The sequence below is a fragment of the Myotis lucifugus genome, unplaced genomic scaffold (assembly GCF_000147115.1).
Source record: "Myotis lucifugus unplaced genomic scaffold, Myoluc2.0 scaffold_182, whole genome shotgun sequence".
Taxonomy (NCBI): Eukaryota; Metazoa; Chordata; class Mammalia; order Chiroptera; family Vespertilionidae; genus Myotis; species Myotis lucifugus.
The window spans coordinates 428709-444312 of NW_005871230.1; the positions used below are offsets into that span (position 1 = coordinate 428709).

At 42.8% G+C, this 15604-nt stretch overlaps 1 protein-coding gene across 3 annotated transcripts in view; it reads left to right on the forward strand.

The window, feature by feature from the left end:
- LEF1 (lymphoid enhancer binding factor 1) overlaps positions 1–15604 on the forward strand; it is a 109768-nt gene that overhangs the window by 80599 nt on the left and 13565 nt on the right. The window contains exons 3-9 of one of the 3 annotated variants that reach the window (XM_014462481.2): positions 2128–2218; positions 3846–3929; positions 5948–6070; positions 6972–7134; positions 11908–12015; positions 14283–14331; positions 15002–15042. In XM_014462481.2, coding sequence (XP_014317967.1) covers positions 2128–2218; positions 3846–3929; positions 5948–6070; positions 6972–7134; positions 11908–12015; positions 14283–14331; positions 15002–15036 — 653 coding nt within the window. In that variant the 3' untranslated portion in view covers positions 15037–15042. The remainder of the gene's footprint in view (positions 1–2127; positions 2219–3845; positions 3930–5947; positions 6071–6971; positions 7135–11907; positions 12016–14282; positions 14332–15001; positions 15043–15604) is intronic. The other 2 variants (XM_023760458.1, XM_006096583.3) reach the window with 2 other exon arrangements.

Consider the following 15604-nt stretch of genomic DNA (forward strand, 5'->3'; position numbering starts at 1 on the left):
AAGCAAGTTACTTCTCTGTGTCCCAGTCAGAAGAGCCCAGGACAAACCATTACTTTGTGTGTGCCCGAACAGTCACTTCCACTCTCTAACAAAGGGATTAAAGTAGATAATCCGGTAGTCTCTCACCTCTAACCCTGAATTTCAAGTTCATATTTTCACAAAGTTCTCAAATTCCTTCTTGATTGATATGGTTTTTCTTTTCAAAACTGAGCAATCCCCCTGCAGACCCTGAGGATTGGAGAGGTATGTGAATCTCAGGTGAGGGTGGAGGCCAGTGGAGAAACTCCCATGATTCTGATATGCCTTAGGGTCACCCCTGCTGCTCAAACCTCCCCAGACCCAAGAAGACAATCCAGAGTATGAAATTGGGGAGAGGGGTCTGCTGTGACCAAAAGAAGCAGTGCCTGTAGCCAAAAAAAGAGGAGATTTGAAAAACATTCTTTCAAAAACAGCAAAACACAAGATGATCATGTAAAAGCATGTAAACTCTATTGAAGGAGAGATTAAAGACCTTTCTCCATCCCACCTACTTTCTGTAAGAACTGAGAAATAGTTTGTCCTAACTTCAAAGTCAAATTAATATCAACTGCGAAGGCAACACTTCCTAAGTTACTCCCATATGTTTAAGGCCTTCAGCATCTTTTAAAATTCAAATGAAACTCATAATCAATTTAAACAGTAAAAAAGCAGAATACGTAAAGAGCATCTCCATGTGCTCACCCAGTTCCACATTCTGGCCAATCAATACATTTACAACCACTGAGTGCATCCTCTAAGTCTTCAACCTGGGAGTGTAGGTTTCTATACAGAAATGACATAAAGTCAGACTAGCTGTATAAGAAAACAGTTGTGGCCTTTTTCTATTCAGAATCACTCATTCCCCCCCAAATACATTGAGTCTAAGTTTAAAATATTTTGCATTTTTATGAATGTGTCTTACCCCTTCTTTTCTGTACCCAAGGTAAGATATAAACAAAGAGATGTCATTTGGGACTAGGATTAGGTATAATCTGTAGGCGGTTTTTACAGTTATAGGCCAGTATGAGCTCCAGGGAGTCCGAGCTCATGAAACAATTTGGTGGCACTCTCATTTTCTATGGGACACAACTAATCCCGAGCAGCTTGACCTTGGAGCCCAGAGGACTCAACTTGATGAAGAGCTTAGTTGGAGCTGAAGTGGCAGAGACCAAATGAATCATATCAAGTGTGACCATTATGGGGCTGCAGATGATTCCTAATTAATCTTTGATTCTCTGAGGTATCACATTTCCCAAATCTGTGTGTCCATAAGGGAGCCAATAAAAATATGAAAGTGGCAATTTACCTAATCCTTGAGCACCAGGCAGGCCGTCTACTTATGAAGGTCTGTCATTTTCCATTCTACACAAAAAATAATTGTCTACCATTTTCTTAACCAAAGAGAAATAATGTGGGCAAACTAAATAATTTAAAAGTCTTATTTTGATGGCTTCTATTAGCAGTATATATACTATTTCAGGAATCCCTCAAGATGAACTATTTTATTATTTTTTAAAAATATATTTTTATTGATTTCAGAGAGGAAAGGAGAGGGATAGAAAGATAGAAACATCTATATATATAAAAGGCTACTATGCAAAGTGTCCCCTTGGGAGTTCGACCAGGAGACTGGGAGTTCGATCGCTTGCTATGATGTGCGCTGACCACCAGTGGGTGGCGCAGAATGAAGGAAGGCCCCAGCCGGTAGCCGCAAGGCCCCAATCGGCCCTGATCACCGGCCAGGCCTAGGGACCCTACCTATGCACAGATTTCATGCACTGGGCCTCTAGTCAATGATGAGAGAGAATCACCACAAGCTGCCTCCTGTATGCCCCCCACTGGGGATGGAGCCCACAACCTGGGCATGTGCCCCTGACCAGGAATCTGTGACCTGGTTCATAGGTCAACATTCAACCACTGAGCCAAGCAGGCCGGACAAGATGTACTATTTTAAAACCTGTTTTCTCACATGTTGAAATCTTGAGAAGAGATACCAAACTGACTTCTGTTAAGAAGCGATAGCATAAAGCATTTTATTGCCTTTCCATTGCCATAAGAGTCAAATGTCCTACAAATCTGAACACTCTACCTCTCCATTCTTTTTAATAGGCATGTCCAGACATCCTCCTGCTCCTGAGATCCCTACCTTTTACCCGCTGTCTCCGGGTGGAGTTGGGCAGATCACCCCACCGCTTGGCTGGTAAGATCCTCCCTGCGAACTTCAGCCAGGCATTTGAACATGTTCTACTTCCCATTCATGGCAGTCAGCTTGATGAATGATAACACTTTTGGAGTTGAGGAAGTTTTAAAACAACAAGCAAGGTGCTAGCTTTATTTCATTTCAATTTAAAAGATTGAAAAAACATACAGACATTGAAATCAATTGAACCCATTTGCTTATATGTATAGAAAATGACTAGCATTTGCTTTGAAGCCTATAGTTTTATGGATTCAATTTGTGGTTTGGGGCATGTGCTATGCCTGTACAAAGTGCTCGGTGTGGTTTTCTTTTCTGGTTTTTTTTTATGAAAACATATATTTGAAGAAAACAGACACATTGAATATCTATATACTATCTTTGCTTATAAATGGCAAGTGAGGTAAATGACAAACAGAGAGAAATTTAAAAATACAAAAACATCTTTTGAATTTTAATGTAAGTTCCAGCTTGAGTTCAGAAAAGCAAAAAAAAAAAAAAAACCCTAATGTTTGGGCTTTTTATTTTCCAGAATTCAATTGCTCTTTGTTATTTATAAAAAATCCTTAACTGCTGCCTTGAAAGTTTTCTAAATTGTAAAGGTAAAGGAAAGAAAATATATCTTAGGAAGGATTTTTTTTCTATAGTGTAGCTTATGTTTATCATTTCATTGTGAGCACACAACTTTCCCCGCTCCCACTCCATCCCTTCTCCATTCCTGCCCTCCCCACAGCACTCCATGGAAACAGTGCTCCAACTTTGGCAAAAGTTTTCCCTCCTTTCTTCAGCGGGTTCTCTGTCCCTCGAGCCCCCAGGTCATTGCCCCGTCTCCCTACCTTGACATCCTTACATTATCTCTTCTTCAGCAAGAAGGGGTTATCCTGCCATGGAAATTTCCACTTACTCTGTAGTACTAGCCCTCTCATCAATAACTGTTTGCATTTAATTGATTATATGTACATGTTCAGTCCTACACAGTCATTCTGTCTGAACTTAGCTACTTAGGGGCAATAATCCTGTGTTGCCTTGTGTCAGTGGCAGCTGGAAATAAAGACTGTGTAAGTGGAAAATGTGAGATGTGGGAAAACTGGGAGAGAGGACTTGTCAGAGTGGGGGAAGATAATTCCAGTGAATTGCTCTCCTGGGGGGGGGCGGGGTTAGGGGACGAGTGCAGTGGCTTTAAAATACTTATTCCTTTTTATATAAATATGAAGTTGTATTTTTTCTTCTTTTTCCTAAAATTGTCAAAGATTCTGATAGAGAATCCACTAACCTTCTCTGAAAGGATTATTTCACCATCCTCAGGTTTCTGTTATAGTAAATAAGCATTTGTCACATGCCCACTTTGTTCAAAGCATGAATGGGGTTGGAAGAGGGGAAGGGATAAAAGACAGGTAATTCATGGACTAGTTTGTTTTTCACGTTGAAGGTGGGAGCTTTTCTTCAAGGCAAAAGATACTTTATTGGGTGGAGGGTAAGGAAGGGAAGCAGTTGGATAACCGAAGAAATGCCATGGTCTGTAATAAAATTCCTATTTGAATGCCTCCCTCTTCTCTCCTCATCAAACTCTGACTGCTGGTTGGTTACTCACGTTTTGTCATTGATGGGTTCCTTTCTTCTGTGACCTCAGGCAAGGTCAGCCTGTATATCCCATCACGGGAGGATTCAGGCAACCCTACCCATCCTCACTGTCAGTCGACACTTCCATGTCCAGGTAGGTAGAGGTGGAAACTGGGCACCCAGGACGAGCTGCTCTTCTGCGCTTGCATCTTGTGCGCCTCTGCTTGCCTCTGGTCGGTGGGCTAGGAGGGTGCGTAGCTCAGCCCCGCGTCTGTCTGCGCAGTGTGCCTGGCTCCCACACTAGGTGTCCTAGAGATTCCTGGGTAGGAGCCTGACTCTGCGCCCCAACAGCCAGCACCAGCCACACCCGCCAGGGGGAGGCACTCGGCCACGCGGGAGACTGTGCCTCCAGAAGACCCCGATGCCACCCGGCAGCAGGATGTGAAATGTCCCGAAAGTGGACAACCTACGCTTGTTTTACTCACAATGCGCTGGGGATGTGGTAAGGGGGGGAGATAAAGACTGGTTTGGTTTGAGTTCCATCCTTGACTTTCTCTGAGGAAAGTTGGATCCGTTTAATGTGACAGTGTTTGAAAATGCCCAGATAGTCCAGAGCCTCCTGGACCACGGCTGTCAGAAGAGCCGTCGCTCAGCCTGGCGGAGGGCGGGTCCTAGTGTGTGAATCAGGCCCTGTGGGGACGCGGTGCCAGCGCAGCTCTGGGCGGCCGCGCCCCCTGCTCTGTGGGACGCTTGCTTCTGGACAGGATGGCTTCTGTGCCTGTGCTTGATGTACACACCCGTGCGGTGTGGCATCTGTGTTCCGTGTCGCTTTCCCCAGGGAGCATTGTCGTGCCGGAAGTCAAGCTTTGGGGCTCGTCACTGGTCATGAATCTTTACTTTTTATGTAGGTATGAAATTCGCAGTTTGTGTGGTGAATTTCAGCTTTTTGAAAAAACATTATTTTTACAAACAAATTGTAAATCCAGCTCGTTGGAAGGGGATGAAATTAACATTCCCCCCCCCCCCAAAATATATTTTTACACTTTTTAACACTGTAAGAACTATCTGATGACAGGAGTTTCTCCCAGGCATCATGTATTTTTGCAAATGGTGCATTTAGCAAAGCATTATTATTTGATCAACTATTTGTGTTTTTACCATGCCGCCTTAATTTTTTAAAAAAAAATTGTTTCTGAAATATTACATATCCAAGCAGAGTTCCTTCTTTCCTTCCCAGATGAAGGAGTACATTGTACCGGCTGTGATGAAAGACCTGGAATGTTGTTCTTGCTGAGTTGTTTACTTTAAAACAGTTTAAAAAGCAAAGATTTCTAAAGCAGACGCAAATTTATCCAACGTGCTTGTTGAAAGTAGCCTTTATTTATTTTATTTGTCTTGCATGGCAGTTTCCCTCCTTTGTGTTGGATGGTGGTGGATATTTTAAGATGTTTTTACACTCTGCAAGCATACTCGGGGAAAGCCTTTGTTTAGCGTGTGTAGTTTTTGCCTTGATGTAGAACTGTATGTGTTCTTCCCTTTGGTTAAACCCTTCCCTCCATTATGTTACCCGTTTTCCATAAGGTGAGATCTCTTAAACATTCTTTCTGTGTAGAAAATTACTCTGGATGACAAGGGCAACCTTATTAAATTGGGGATTGAAAAATATCTTCCTGTCCCTGATTTTCTCAATTGTTCTCCTAGAATTAATAAAGAAGACAACAATGTGAGAAGACTTGTATTGTGGTGGTTTGGTTGGGAACATCGGCAGAGTTTTTTAGATGTGATTTCTTTAGCTTTCATTTAAAAACCTTCGAAAAGCTAAATCTTACTTGTTATATTTCCAATAAAATTGTTCTTAATAAAATTATTTGAAAACTGCTTTGCAAGTAAAATGACTCGATTTCTTTTTAATCCTGTGGCCTAGAGCTGTCCCAGGAAAAAAATGCCAGATTCTACTATTAGTTTGGGGGGAGAAAGTTGTTACACCGGGAATAATTATAAATATTTTCCACCTGAACACAGAAAGGAAAGAAATTGTCAGCCTATTGTCATTTATAAGTAATACTCCTGTGTACAACTGCCAATAGCAGTTGGTGGATTGTTGCAAAAAGCCATCTAGCTTTGGCTGCAGTGGCCTCTAGTGCGGATTGTTTCTTCTCTTTCCTCCTCTAGGTTTTCCCATCACATGATTCCTGGCCCTCCGGGTCCCCACACAACTGGCATCCCTCATCCAGCTATTGTGACGCCTCAGGTCAAGCAGGAGCACCCCCACACTGACGGGGACCTGATGCACGTGTAAGTGTGCGTGGGCTCCGCTGGGAGAGCCTGAGGATGCTGCCATGTAGACAGTTTCTTCCTCCCAGTCGCACCTTCCCCTCTCTTTATTACGGAAATCGGTTAGCTCAGCTTCCTGTGGACTTTTAGTGGGCTTGATTCTCACTGCCAACTAACTTTGATTTTGGCATTGGAAAGGAGCACAGACCTCAGTAGATCAAGGGAACCTCGCCGAAATGGAGTCATCTTCAGAGCACGGGCACTGGGTAATCTTGAGCTGTGCAGCCACTTACTGCCCGATTTCAACTCGTTCTGATTGTTGGGGAGCCAGCCCCCGATGATACCTGAAAAGGACTGGGGAGTCCAGTGCCCGCCCAAGATGCAGTTTTCCTGTTTTGAGGCTTTAAAAGCATAGAAGTCCAGGGAAGGGGGCAACCCACACCCAGGATTGTATCAGGCTGTTACTGGGAGGGTGGGGTAGCAGGAAGCAGGAGATAGTCCATAAATGCCCTCCAATGTGGGCAAAGCCAACAAGCATTTATTTGGGGGAGAGAGGCTGAAGTTTCATTAGCGTCTCAAAGCGGCCCTTGGCCCTCCTTCCAAAAGTTAAGAACCTGACTTCTGAAAGAGGAGTGACCACTTACACTGTAGGTTCCGCTTTTCCTGAGGTGACCAAGGAGCTGGGCCTCAGGGCCCTAACTGGAGCAGCGGTATACACCCATTTCCATTTGGTGTTCACACTTCCGTTGCTCCCGGGGAACGTTCTCAAACCTAAGGGTACTCCCTCACAAAGGGTTGCTCTTCTCTGTTGATGGTGTTCCAGGCTTGTAGAGTTCGCTGTGTAACCAGATGCTCTGCTACTGTCCACCCATCTCTTCCTTCTTCTGCCCACCCCTCCCCCAACACCACGTCCCCCTTTCAGGAAGCCTCAGCACGAACAGAGAAAGGAGCAGGAGCCCAAAAGACCTCACATTAAGAAGCCTCTGAACGCTTTTATGTTATACATGAAAGAAATGAGAGCAAATGTGGTGGCCGAGTGTACTCTGAAAGAAAGTGCAGCTATCAACCAGATCCTAGGCAGGAGGGTAAGTAGTGGGATGGCAACTCCGTGATTGTGGGACGCGGGGGCTGCTTCATTAGAACCTGCCCAAATGCACTTGCACGTGAGGTGATCATCGGATTCACAGGGGCCATCACCAGCCACTCTAGGAAGTAATCAAGAGAACAAGCTGTGGTGATAACTTTTCCGAGGAGTAAATGCTATAATGGAGTTTAAAGTTTTGTGACAGGATACAGATATTAGGCAGCTAATTACCTGATACATGTATAATTAAAATTGTGACAAATACTGTGACTATGAAGAATAAGAGTCTATGAGAAAGAATAATGGGGCTAGGAGAAGGGCCCCTCTGAGAAAATAGTATTTAAGCTGAGACCTGAGGGATGCATGCGTAGGGGTTAACCACGTGTGTGAAATCCGGTCTGAAACAGGAGAGCACTGATCCCACATAGGGAGCAACGAAAAGGCCTGGGACAACCCGCATGAACCTGGCCGATGCTGGCCACTTTTTCCAAGGTAGAAGCAGATCTGTGCTACTCAGAAACTTTGAGTGGAAGAATTTATATGGGCCAGAGAAATCTTTATTCTAGAAAAATCACTGTCTGATTCTCAAAGTGTACATGAGCCAGGCTTCTGGATTGCCCCCTTTTTCATCATTCTGTCACCTACGTAAGATATTTTTCTGAGAACATATTACGTACCAGGCACTAGTCTGAGACTAGGACAGATACTGAGATTTTTATATCCAACCACCAGGTGAAAGGCTAGTCAGTTTTTCCAGGGGCTTTTCTCTGGATTGAAATGCTTTTAGTTAGGTATCTGAAGAGTGGTGGGAAAAAATTGAATTTTTAAATTCAAATCACATTTTCTCTGTAATTGCATTATACTTTTAGAAAATGCTTCATCATAGTTGTTGATGCTCTTCATAAATGTGTGGTGGCTTCAAACTATGCAGGTGTATATTTGTTTTTGAACCCTCTCAAGAAATTCGTGATTTGCAAATGAACATTCGATGATGGGGTCTAGCAACCTTTGTGAAACCTAGAGGACCATGTTTTATCTGCTATTGATTATCATTTTTACCATGTTTGCTACAAACCTAATACATTTTAGCATTCATAAGAGAAAGCATTCAGGAGATTTTAGGCAGAGAGGAGCAGGCTTTCTTGCATTGATTCCTGTTGGATGGCAAAAAAAAAAAAAAAAAAAAATGCAGCTATTTCCAACCTGCAAGACACCAGGGTTTCAGGGTCAGGGTGCAGTGACAGATTATAGCTTTTTGGTGCCCTGTGTACAATACTCTATATGTCCTGTGGATCCTTAAACACTTAATAACAGCAATTACAATGATTTCCCAAGCCGATGAGTGATTTCCATCATCTTTGAAGAATTTCACCTTAAAAGCTTAAAGACTGATGACCATTTCCCCTGACCCTTCAAAAGGAGAAATCAGAGGAAAAGAGGAGTTGTTCTTCTTTCATCTGTAAAACTCCTTGTTTGGTTGTGTACTTTTTTGTTTAGTTTTGTTTTCCTTTTTTGAGTTAAAGGTCCCCTGTCCCTCCAGCAGGGATTCTTTTCCTGCTCAGGAGACTGGGGAAGGCTGTGCTATGGCGGCGTGCTTCCTATTTTTCATGCACGTTTCCCACAATTGCTACTTTCTCAGCTCCCTTAACCATCCCCAGATCAGAGCATGTGTCCTAAGGGATGGTTCTCATTTGGGGTCTCTCTCTGTGTTTGATTTGCACACCTGTTTCTATTTATAGTTTCTGAGATCTCTGATTAAGATCAGGTTTTCTCCCCTTTCATGGCTCCCCTCTGTCAGAGTAGCCCCTGATCCTTCCTAAAGTCCCCGGCTTTGCCATCGTGACGTTTTACACTGGGATGATTATAATTCTTAAAAGGGAGCTTAAGTTCATTCCTGAGCATTTTATCTTTGGGTTTTTATACATTTTATCGTCTCTCTAAAGAAGAAGTGTTCATGCGCAGGAATTAATCAGTTTTCTTCTTATTATTATAAATAATAACACAAATCTAACTTTAAGATACACTTTTTTTTAGATCTTCCAGGCTATTAAAGGGAAGTCCATTTATTACAAATGTATTGTCAGGATTTTAAAATCTTGGAACTGTATAAATGTCTTTAAGTTAAGTGGGTATTTTCTCAACAACTTGGTGAAATCTTGACAATGAAATTTAATTTTTAAAAAAATTAACGCAGTTTTTCAGTAAGCAAAAGCAATAGAAAAGCATTTTTCATCGGGTGTGTTTCAGAAATTCCAGTAAAGAAAGATCATCTTTCCAGTTTGTATTAGACTTTATTTTGTTTCAGTGCAAAAGTTTAATACCATTATTTGACCTACCGATTTTCTCTGGTGAATGATCTTTCATTGTGCATAGACTTTGAGCATTAGAAATATCAGGAAACTAAAAGGAACTAAAAAACACATGTAAATGGTTTAATTTGTGACCTGCTTTTTCTCCTTGCAGTTTGCTCAGTTTTGTTAGCTTGGTGTTTTTTGTCAACCCTAAGTTTTCAGCTTGAACTGAAAAATACCTGGTTGCTTGAGTAGAAGACCCAACTTCCCAAACTTGGGGAAATTGTTTTATAAAACTTAATTCAGGCTTTTTCAGCAAGTTATAAAGCTGCCATAAGTTATATAAAATTATAGTGATATGTTATGGTAGCATTAGAGAGATATTATTTGTCAAATGAATAAACAAATTTACAAGGTAAGACTTCTTTCGCAACTTGAGTCCCTTTTTGCCTCCTTTTGTGTTCTTCTGTGGTAACACTTTGCCTCCTGCCAGTCACAGTTACTGAATACCAGAAGTGTGTAAATATTAATGATTAGTCTTTTCTCAAAAAACAAACAAACAACAGCACAGAAAAAAACAATCAAGGCTGCCCTCCCCCCTTGTGCTCAGTTTGTTTGCCTCCCCCTGTGGAGGGCTCTCACCAGGCCAGCGTAGTGTCTCAGGTTTGGGAACACTGCCCCTTGGCAGGTGCCACGTGACTTTTCTTGCCTGGTCTAAGCTGCCAGGGCTGACCCAGGCCTCTTCCTAGGCGCCTCTTGACTCAGCGTGTTTACTCTACTAGTACAGTGCACTGGGTCTCAGGTAACTTCCAGGTGTTTGTTTGTTTGTTTCCTGTGTCCCCTCCCCCAGTTATTTTTAAGAAAAGCATATTACCTGCTTTAGGTTCAGGCCAAGTCTTGCTGTGTGTCCTGCTTCTTAACTTTACACTCTACACTTCTACAGCAATTAAAAAATAAATCATCTACCCTGTCCAACACAGCGGCCCTGGCTTTTAAGAGGCTTTCAAAGAACACGGACTTAGTTGACCTGCTGGAGGCTGGAGTGGTGGGTGGGATGTGGCAGGAGGGGCGGGGCGTCAGTGCTCCTCCTGAGATGGGCTTCTCTTGACAGACAAGAGCAGCGGCTGTTTCCGTTTTCCCCAGGAAAGCTTCCTAGCCTGCCTTCAGGGGCCGTCCCGTGCTGAGGACTTTCTCATCAGCCTCTCTCGCTCCTTCCTCTCCCCAATCCTGTCTTTTCTTTTTCCTTGTCTTGTCATTAATAAAATACAAGAACAGGGGAATTAAAGTCAATATTCAGGGTGGACATGAGTGAGAAAGACTGGCCTAGCCCTGCACGGAAGGAGTGAACTAGGAAGTTCCCTACCCCCGAGAGCTGGGAGAGCAGGCGTGGAGGCTGGGCTGATCCAGAGTGGCCGTGTGCGGGTGTGCCTGTGGACTTAGGTCTGCTCCTGCAGCTGCCGCCTCCGTGCCATCACCTCAGGACAGTGGGGGTCCCCCAAAGCTCAGCCAGTCTCCTGGAAGGTTCTGCTGACAGATCCGGGCACTGAGGAAGTAGGGAAAATATTTGCAACCGCCTACTTGGGGCCTAGGGCAAGTTATGGGCAAATATATGCAGAGCAGTGTGCAAATAGAAGCTACTTAAAATCCCAAAGGGATGCCTTGCCCTACATAAGCTATTTTGCCATATACGTATATATCCGTGATGTGAAAGGGAAATGGGAAGTTTGCAGGGTATCAGCCACTGTATTCTCCAAAGTAGGTACTATTGCCTCAAATCTCGATGGCAAAGTAAACTTGGATAATGCTCCTTCTTTCCATCCGAAGGAAGCGAAAGCCCAGCACCATGAGGTGTGCGTGTGTGATTGATTGTACAATGTTATCAGTGTTCTCCCGGGAGACAAGCAGCGTTTATGTACGTGTGAGGAGAGGGTGAAGGGGCTGGGACAGACTGACTTTTGACGTCTTGCTCTACGGACAGGATCATATGATGAAGGTTTCAGGCTCTTCATATGACAGTGGGAGAGTGCCCGTGCGAAGTGAGGATGTGTCTGTGGGAAAGACATCTGGAAGTTATCACGTTTTGCATAAATAAGTGGTACTTAGGCTCAGATATCAGAATATGCTACAAACTCTGAAAAGGGCTAAATTGGGCGTTGAGGTTCAGCAGTGAAAGTTCTTTTTAATTTGTATTGGAAAAGAGAAAGGGGGGGTGACAGATCCTGTTACTTTGGGTACTTGGGTTGACTTTGATGTGTTTCCTGTGATATCAGAGAACAGAACAGAGAGACCAAGGTTTGAGTTTGTCTCCAGCCACCAGACTCCAGCGGGATGTCTGCAGCGCTCGGTCTTCTGCCATTTACAAATAAATCGATGTTTAAGTGCTTAATGTTTTCGTTCCTCGGTGTTGAAACATGAACTCTATACTACTGTGTCTATTTTGCTCACTTCAGTTTGTCTCTCCCCTCTCCCCCACTTTGTTTCAGTGGCACGCCCTCTCCCGAGAAGAGCAGGCGAAGTATTATGAACTAGCGCGGAAGGAGAGGCAGCTTCATATGCAGCTGTATCCTGGCTGGTCGGCGAGAGACAATTATGTAAGGCCCGCCGCGTACCCAGGTCCTCTGCTGTCACTCATCCTTTCTTCCCAGGGCTTTCGTGGAGGACGTGTGTTTCACAGTGTGGCTAATGCTGGTGCTATGTCCTATTTTTGGAAGTTAATGGACTTCATAATGTATCATCACATTTTGAAAGCTTAGAGCCGTCACAATTTCTTTTGGCTATATAAGTGCTAATTTTTTAAATGAAACTTTTTAAATAAATAAAAAAACACCTTATGTTTTCTTCCATACAAAAAAAAATTAAAAGACCTTATTTATCATTGAAATGTTGGCAAAAAAGATTTTTTTAAGCCCATACACTCATCAGGCTCAGTCTCCCAGCGCCTCCTTAAGAAGACTGCTAGTTTTCTCCCCTGCGCTGGGCTTCTGTTCCTGGCTGGTAATTATAATTAGCATCTTCTGGGCAGAGCCTTTGCCATGCCCTTTAAGTGGGAATCAGCTTCCCGCCCAAAGGGTTTCAGAAGGATCCTCTTCTCACCCTGCCCTGCATCTCCTGGATGCAGTTTGCCTGAGGGGGCAGCTGGCCTTCCCTCTCTGGCCCAGGGGAGGGCTGTGCTGTGCTATGAATCTGTATAGATTGAATGAGCATTGCATCTTGAATGTCTTTGAAGTTTCTGGCTCTGACCCTTAAGTAGAGAAGTGACTTTTTACTTGTTAGAAGAGATAAAGGAAATGTTCTCTCCCTCTTGCTCTCTCTTCTTCTGTCCATATGGAGAGATGGGAAGAACGTTTTAAAGGCAGCCAGTGTCATGTGAATTTACCTTGAAAGATTTTCCTCTGCACAGTTTTTAAAGGAAATTGTTTTTGCAAAACTTGATTTTACGATTGTCCTGAATAAAGGGGAAAGCCAGCTTTGTTACATACAATTTTTATCATAAATCAAAATAAGTCTATTAATTACTAAGGCAAACAAGTCAATCAAGTGATAGCACTTTAGCTAAAGGTATTCTTAAAATAACAGTATGAGAATAGTCTAAACAAGACTATCCTTATTGTAGCTTAGCTTTTAGTGTCAGAATGCTATTCTGATCCTCACTGAGATCATATTAAATACAGTTCAATGATTTACTATTAAAATGCCCTATTATTCTATGGCATCACAGATTTCATAACTTTAGTGTGTTTTTATAGCTTTTATAACTGAGGTTTTCATAAGTCAACAACAGTGCACGTATTTTCTTAGGTGAGATCAGCCAAATATTTATTAGAGCTTTTAATAGCCTCAGCATTAGATATAATTTTATGAAAAATATTTTTATGCTTACCACCCATGAATTTTGTTTTTTTTTGTATAGGTTGACATTAAGGCATCCAAACTATGTAGCTCTTTTTGTTTACTATAACTGTAGGTTCTCTTGAAACATCCGCTTGTCCTTGAAATGTAGGCTAGGTCAGTGGTCACCAACCGGTGGTCCGCGTTGGTCCGTGAGGTCCGAAAGGTTGGCGACCGCTGGTCTAGGCTATTTCACAAAGGCTGCAGTCACCTGTTCTAGAGAAGTGCTGGCTCGGGCGGTGCTCTGGTGAGACGAGCTGTGCGGGGAGGGACGGGGACACAGCCCAGCACAGCCCCTGTGGTGAGTTAGGTATGGCTGTGGCGGTGAGCTCCGGCTGAGGGAGGGGTCGGGTGGGTGAGAAGCAGTTCCTGGAAGAGATGACACTTGAGATGAGTGTTAAAGGACAGATGGGAGGGAGAGGAGAAAGTGAGGAAGTCCGTTCCAGACATGAAACAGCCTCGCAGCATCTTGTGAAAACCATTTGAAAGGGCGATGGGGGTGCCTGTGAGAAGCATGCTCTCCCTCTGTCGCTCCCCTCCCAGAGCACTCAGTAACCTTAGAGACTGAGTTATTCGGTGATCACTCACACCAGTTCCCGCCGGTTGCCTTAGTGTTTGTGAGGATAATTTCAGTCAACTTTCCAAAGTCTTATGGCTTCAACAGTCAGGCCCGGCATGAAGAAAAACTATCTTGATGTGTATAAACACATGGTCTCATGTATTCACACAATATATTCAAGATGATCTTATAGTTTTATTTTTTATTGTTAATGTGATTTTATACATATTTTCTCTTCAGCTAAGGATATGTTTATTGATTTGAGGGGGGATGGGGAGAGAGAGAATGAGAATGAATGAATATGAGGCATCTGTATCTCTTCGTTGACTGCCCATCTGTATTTTTGTATCCCATTCACCCATGTGTTCTCAGTACAGTTTATAATATGACACTGTGCCTGTCTTCTTCCAGGGTAAGAAAAAGAAGAGGAAGAGAGAGAAACTACAGGAATCCACATCAGGTAGGCACCCTGTGACTTTTCAGTCAATCCTCACGCTTCTGACCAACACCTTTAAAGTAGTTTGCATCTTTCTACACACACACTGCTTTATTCGGCAGCTGTATCTTGTAATACTTCCACTTTGCTTTTCCTCCTGAAATTCTTTAAAAATGTTTTAAGAGACCTTTCTTTTCAATGTGACTTTGTGTTTAGGTACATCCAAAAACTCCTTTCCCCAACCCTGTCCCCTGGAATCCTGGTTAACTGTGGTTGTTTGTTTTGCTTTCTTTTTGCTTCTGTTGTCTATGTTCTCTTTGCTTTATTAATACTTCTGTTCTTCTATTTGCAGAACTCTTTACAGTAAAAATGTTTATGATGATTCTATAATATGCTACCTTATATCCCCTTGAGAATCTTTGTTGTGGTTTAGGTTATTTAAAAATATAAAACATGGTGTTAGGGTTTATCTTTCCTACACATTAATTCAAGGCATCAATCAGTGAGGTCCTATTTATTTCCCCTTTTTCTTTCATTAAAAGTAAGGTCACTTGTACTGCACAAATAAAAATGGCTGGTATAAGAACCATAAAGAGTAAAGCAAACAGGTCCACTTGATGTTGTAGCTACTACGTATTTGGAATGTTCAAAAACCTCGTCAATAAAAATTTGTTAAAGACACAATTTTCTGCAGGTACAGGTCCAAGAATGACAGCTGCCTACATCTGAAACATGGTAAGAACGACTCTCTGGTCCTACTGCTGACATTCGTTATAAACAGAGGCACTTGCTTGCGAATCTCCTTGCTCACTCAGCATTGCTCCTTTAAAGAGGAAACTCCACCAAAATCAAATTAGCGCTTTAAAAAGAATCTGATGGTTTTTATACCGGCTACGTATTTGCAATATCGTGTGCGTTCATCTCTCCCCTTCTTCCTGCTCTGCCCCTTTCATCTTTCTCCATCCCCTTTTCCCTGACTCTCTTCTCAGCCATTCCTTACTCGGAGTGGCAAATCTGCCTCCTTAAAAAACAAACAAACAACAACACAAACCAGCAAGCAAAACGCGGTCTCTCTCCGCACCCGGGGCTGGGTGAGGAGCCCAGGCCATTCTGTCTCAGCTCGGCTCCTTCTGCTCTCTAGGGCTTCCTTTCAATTGAGATGACACACAGATACTTAAAAGTTACTCATTTGTTTCTCGTAAGAAAGATGTGCTCTATTTATTTATTTATTCAACCTGTCATGGGGACTACTTACTTGATTAATTGTATTCTGCTACCAGGATTTTTCTTTATTGGT